The sequence below is a fragment of the Amphibalanus amphitrite genome, unplaced genomic scaffold (genome assembly GCF_019059575.1).
Source record: "Amphibalanus amphitrite isolate SeventyFive unplaced genomic scaffold, NRLGWU_Aamphi_draft 000582F_arrow, whole genome shotgun sequence".
Classification (NCBI taxonomy): domain Eukaryota; kingdom Metazoa; phylum Arthropoda; class Thecostraca; order Balanomorpha; family Balanidae; genus Amphibalanus; species Amphibalanus amphitrite.
Genome location: NW_024882076.1, coordinates 270,597 through 276,320, shown reverse-complemented (window position 1 = coordinate 276,320; position 5,724 = coordinate 270,597). Strand labels below are relative to the sequence as shown.

Sequence of the window (5,724 nt, the reverse complement as noted above, 5' to 3'; positions counted from 1 at the left end):
CAGCAGACATATTCAGCTTGAAAAACAAACAACAGGCGCAGAACCGTATCTTCTGGCTTCTGTTGACGTCAAATCCGATGCTTGTCAATTCCGAGAATAAACAATACTCAGGTGACTCAGGCCACGGCGCGGACGCGCCAGCGCCGCCATCTTGATAACATAAACCGCCTCAAATGTGCAGTACGACAAGTGTCGCTGCGCCGCTTTTGGCAAAACAAACATCAAGGGGAGGCATAGGTTGAAACGCTGTCACCACGCCAGTTATCCCCGGTGCAGTGGCGGATCCAGGATTTTCACTGGGGAGGGGCTGCAGGTCATAATTGGGCGCCACGCCCCGGATGGGCGCCATAGTCGCATCGTATTGGCGCTGAAATATTGGCGCCCAGTGGCCCTGACAAGAGGCGCCCAGGATCAGTATGTACAGTGCCACCACACGATTGGAAATATCGGTGCGGAGCGTACTGAAACGACGTTATTCGACTGATTTTTGCATCCTAGTCCTAGTATGCGGCACTCCGATGAGTTGCGAATTGAAAATTGGCGCCACTGCGCCTTCTGCGCAGTGGCGCCAGTTTTCCTTGGGTGGGGGCTGCCAGCCCCCGCAGCCCCCCCCCCCTGGATCCGCCACTGCCCCGGTGTAGCGAGAGAGGTTCGTTAACAGCGACAGCGGATTTATTATAAAATGGCGGCAGCCGGCCACTTCGTCGGCCGGCTGCGGCGGCGACCGCGGGGCAAGAGAGCGAAGTTACATTTCCTCACACACATTACGACCGCTAGGTGGCGGACGCACTGACAGCGCGGAACCGAAGTCTAAATTACGGCCAACAGATGGCGGGGCACAACTGGGGTTTCCATTGGAGCCAACAGATGGCACGGCGAACGTCATCCCACACCAGTCGGCAGTCACACTGGTGTGGGGGGCCTTGGTGTGGGGGCGGAGCTGAGACTACAGCCAGCCAGCTCAACAGACGGCATAACCGACACCACACTGGTAACACGGGTGTGGTGGTGCAGGGTATATTGAGTGAAGATCCCACCAACCGCAGTTGTGGGACTATCATTTCTACATTTCCTCCACAGATGGCGCTAGCGATGAACGCCGTAAAGTAGGCTGTACCGCTGAGCACGTCGATGTCGCCCGCTTGCGGCAAGGAAGCAGCTATAACGTGGGGCCTCGTGCCGCTAAATGATGAGATAGACTGCAGCCTGTGATGTGACTGCTGGCTACTTAGTTCATCCAGCCTTCATTGCATTGTATGTGGTGTATGAACACGGCACGGTGCCCTGTGCCGTCGGCATCACTAGTCTCCCGGCAGTAGCATCCCACTCTTTCCGTTTTACTCATGACACGTGTGCTCTGTTTCTTCAGGGATTTTCTTCACTGGTATACGCCACAAATCCAGTACAAGAACCCCAACGTCCAGCTGGTGGCCATGAAGGACATGATGCCGTCTCCCTTCATCAGATTATTCCTCGGTGAGTGCTGAAGAGCGGTGGAATCGGAGAACAGGGTACTTTCGACTCACGAGACATCGGGGCATCGTCGACGCCAGTCCGCGTCGTGGACTTGTAGATCCGTGTGTCCGATCTGACTTAGATAGGACAGGATTGATTCTCCCAGCTCTCCGTAGGTATACACGTAAAAACAAACTTCGTTATGTTTGAATTGCTTTGACTAGGTGTTAAGGGTACCTGAATTTAACAGCAGCTGCCGAAAAGTACCGAAGAGGATGCTGTCACCAATTGATCAATCGTCAAAGACAAACAGTTGCTCGAAATGTGCTATGGTTTACTTTACAGGACATGTACTCTTATATATTGAAGCATAAAATGTTAATCCTGGTTTATCTTTATTCGCAGATGGTGATGAGGAGGTAATTGTCGACGCGGAAGGAAAAACAAAAGAAGACATCCTCTCTCATCTGACGAAGATTTTAGGAAAATCCCAGTAAGCATCGATAAAATGTCATTGTAACGCATACTTTTGTCATGCATGCTGATGATGTGTTACAGTAGCTTCATGTGTTTCATCGTATGTAATATATCGTTATTGTATTTATTGCATATTTCAAGTCACTGCTGGCGGCGAATCATCAAATCGAAAGTCTTCTCCCAACCTTGCGATGCTTTTCTTTTTGTCAGCGTATATCGTTTGTCCATCTCATAGCCTAGAGAAGTTCAAACGGAAGGCACAAACGGTTCTCATTTTCACAGGTAGTTAAAATGAGGACGTCATAAACTTTTCGAAGCTTTCAGCCTGTGATATACTTATGGCTTGAGTCCGCCTTTATGTTTGAGCTGATGAGAATTAACCTCAGTATGAATGAAGGTAAATCAGCCTTGCATTTGCGAGTGAGGCGAATACGAGCATAGTGTTACCCATTCTGATAAACTTTATATCTTTCACAGATCTGTGTTAGCAGCGGAGGAGAAGGAGGCGCAGATAGTTGAAAACAAATCGAACTTCGGCGTGGGCTGCGGCCGCTACTGCATTTGTGAGGTGCCCGGCCAGGTGCCCTGTCCCTCCGTCGTCCCGTTGCCAAAGGCGTGGCGGGGGAAATACAAAACGGCGACATGGACGACGACTGACTTGTGCCAGTGTTGGTGTGTGTCTCGTGTTATGTGTCGTCTAGTGTTAGCAATATATTATGGCGCTGTGAGCTGATTTTCGCCTTTTCTTGATAGGTGGCTCCCAACGGGCGCATGCGTGTAGTTAGGTCGTCTCCCGCTGACATCGGGTCATGCTGGTAGTAAAAAGGAACTGCAAAGTGTTTCGATCGTGATGTAACATTTCTGAGTTGCATATATGACTGGAAACCAAAGTTGATGAGCAGGGGCTCGTTAATTATCACAATAAACTGGCCCGGCCGGATTATGAGGCCTTGGGCATTAAAAATACTTCTTACATCGCATTTAGTGGGTGAGTTGGTGATCGTTATTATTCGTGATAAGCTCAGCTTAGATCTTATATGTTCCATAGGCTACTTATCAGTTCAAGATCATCATAAGCGCTTGCTATTTTGCTCGCATTTTTTGGTGTCTCGGATTTGGGTCCAAGAGGGGAACAGCTACCGGAGCTGGGTCAACAGAGGCCGGTTTTATTATGTTTATTAATCGGCACTCTACTGGGCTAGGCTAGGGCCTTGATACATGCCATTTTACAATGGGAAATTTCACATTGCCTGCCTAGAAATAAAACCCGTCCATTATTTGGGACTGCCAAGTGATAACGCCTGGCGGCCAAAAGCTTGCGGCCTTCCGCATCTCAGAGAGATTTATGGTGGGTGAAGGAAAATCGTATGATATGGTAGCTATTTCATGTATCAACTCCTGCGCAACAATTACGAAATATCTGTTCAAAGTATATACGCAAGATGCTAGCGAACTCACAAACCATCTTTTCAACTAATAGCTTTGTTCTGTTTTCTAGAATACATCATAGCGCAGAAAATGCATCGAGCCATGAACAATATCAGGTCGAAGAAGGCCGTTTAGTTTGGTAAGCATTAGCCGCCCCGTTTACATAGGGATTGTTGTAAGCTGACAGCTCCGCCCGTTATATAGCAAAAGATGCCAATGGTGCTTTACAATTTACAAAATTATCCCCTCTAAATACTCAAAGATCACTGCATCGAAATTATCGCAAAATAAATGGGCTAGAGGCTAGAGCCTTGTCAAAAATGTTATGTAAACGCTGCTGTTGTTTGTTGTTATGTTATGAACCTTCTATTCCCTTCTTTCAGTGATTTTCCTGATTGTCAGTTGATTACAATTACAAGAGGACAAAAACCAGAATCATTTCAACTCTACTGCTCAACATGGACCTTGATGGCATTTCTGATCTTGACAGTACTATTAACTACGAAGAGGTGGGTTTGATTGATCTGTATTCTGTAGGTACAGTCCACAGCAGAAGTGACGTGTGGTTTCAGTCATGGGTATGTTCTGCTTCTGAAGCCTACGAACGATCAGCCAGACTGCAACGAGACTTTAAATGTAGCTTACATGTATCTTCACCCTTGCAGCTACAACTTTATCTATTGACGTCTTCTTTCCAATCAGTCCGCATTTAAAAATCGCCTGTCGAAGCCATCCGTTGAGATTGGTAAAACCACACATTACTTTAGCGGTGGGCTGTACCTATTGAAATGACATATTTATTTATTTTCATTAAATGTTGCCAAGTTAGTGAGGAAGTTTATGACCATATGGCTTAGTCTTTTAATTAATTTTGAGTCGGGTGTGCTAAAGGTGACCATCACTTCTCATTACTAATCACCTTTGTTTCAGGTTGGAGCGCTTAGCCAGAGGCGGATCATTGCTTTTTTCAATGAATTTGTTGCTCAAACTGTCACATTTCTGAATAAGTTTTCTTCTCAATGTGAAGAGAAATTATTTACAGTTGACACAAGATTAGAAAAGCTGGAGACCATGTTGTCAATACTGGAAGCAAAGGTGGGTGACACAGCACTCCTGATATTCTTACATATAGCATAAGTATGTTGTAATGCCAATGAAGCATTTGCTACAGACATGTTACATTTCAGCACTTGCCAGTAATAGCCTAAATTAACAAGATTATATGTTATCATTGGTGTTTGTGTTTCCTAGGATCAGAAATGATCAATACACATTGCCTTTTATGTTAGACCAGTACCTATCATGCACTAATCACTAGCCTAACCAAACTGATGCCGCTTCAGCTGTCATCTGTGCCGGGGCTGACACCATCCAAGGGCCCAGCCGGCCCAGCTACCACCAATGGCGAGGCATCACAAAGCACCAAGCCATCAGATAACAGTAACACCTCTCCACCTGCACAATCTGGCAGCCAATCGGCTTCCACAGAGCTCACAAATGGCCAATCAGCATCATCCCAGCCAAACGGCGACCCAAAAGTACAGCCTCAGCCGGACGTCGACCAACCTGCGGCCGCCGACCAGCCGGGGACAACTCAGGTGCGTCTGCGTGACACCGAGCCTTACCGTCGCTACTTCCGCATGCTGGAGGTGGGCGTGCCGGAGCCGGCCGTGCGGATGAAGATGCAGCAGGAGGGAGTGGACCCGGGCGTCCTGCAGCGGGGCGACGAGCTGGTAACGGAGCCGGCGACGGCCGGCCGGAGGCGCGGCTCGCGCTCGGAGGAGTCGGACGCCCCCAGCTGGGAATCCGACTCCAGCTGATGTGGTGATCGGGCGGCGGGAGTGGCATGTGTGTGTGTTTTGGTCACTATGTGACTGATGCGCTGCTTAGCAGCCATGCTGATTATCTGCGGTCGAGAAGTATTCATGTATCACGTAATTATCGAGAAATATTCAAGCAATGTAATTATCCTTGAGTACATAATTACGCATGTTGCGCCTATATATCATCACAATATTTCCCTTTGTCAAATACTATCGCTGTGTCGAACTCGTAGTACCCGAGGTACTACGCCTGAGTACCCAGCTGAGCTGCTCTGTCATCTTCCCTGATTTTGTTCTCCCTCGGGAAAGCGTGAGACCTAGTGTAGAACTTGCGCAGGTTATGGACAAACCCGTGTACCGTTAGAAACCGTTACATCCCGTGACTCCTAGGGGCTGTGTATATTCCCCTCTCCCCATTCAGCTCTTGAGTCTGTTGGGTTGACATGAAACTGTGATAGGTGAAACAGATGTGGCATTCCAACTGTATGCGAATTACCCCGGCTTCTTTTCGGGTTGTTATCAAGCTTTGGAAGGAAAGGGT

General features: G+C 48.0%; 2 protein-coding genes across 5 annotated transcripts; both read left to right on the top strand.

Moving 5' to 3' along the window:
* The first annotated feature begins 1,308 nt into the window (after nt 1-1,308).
* LOC122394255 (probable 28S ribosomal protein S25, mitochondrial) lies at nt 1,309-3,766 on the top strand. The gene is made up of 4 exons (XM_043391006.1): nt 1,309-1,476; nt 1,861-1,948; nt 2,410-2,600; nt 3,744-3,766. The coding sequence occupies exons 1-4, from the start codon at nt 1,344-1,346 to the stop codon at nt 3,764-3,766; spliced, it is 435 nt and encodes a 144-aa protein (XP_043246941.1). The 5' UTR covers nt 1,309-1,343.
* Nucleotides 3,356-5,724, top strand: LOC122394267 (WASH complex subunit 3-like). Of its 4 annotated transcripts, none has more exons than XM_043391028.1 (4): nt 3,356-3,499; nt 3,744-3,869; nt 4,291-4,455; nt 4,704-5,724. In XM_043391028.1, the coding sequence occupies exons 2-4, from the start codon at nt 3,819-3,821 to the stop codon at nt 5,178-5,180; spliced, it is 693 nt and encodes a 230-aa protein (XP_043246963.1). In that variant the 5' UTR covers nt 3,356-3,499; nt 3,744-3,818; the 3' UTR covers nt 5,181-5,724. The 4 variants fall into 4 exon arrangements, with proteins under 4 accessions (XP_043246963.1, XP_043246965.1, XP_043246964.1 ...); XM_043391030.1 differs by having other exon boundaries at nt 3,494-3,535; XM_043391029.1 differs by lacking the exon at nt 3,356-3,499 and adding an exon at nt 3,519-3,579.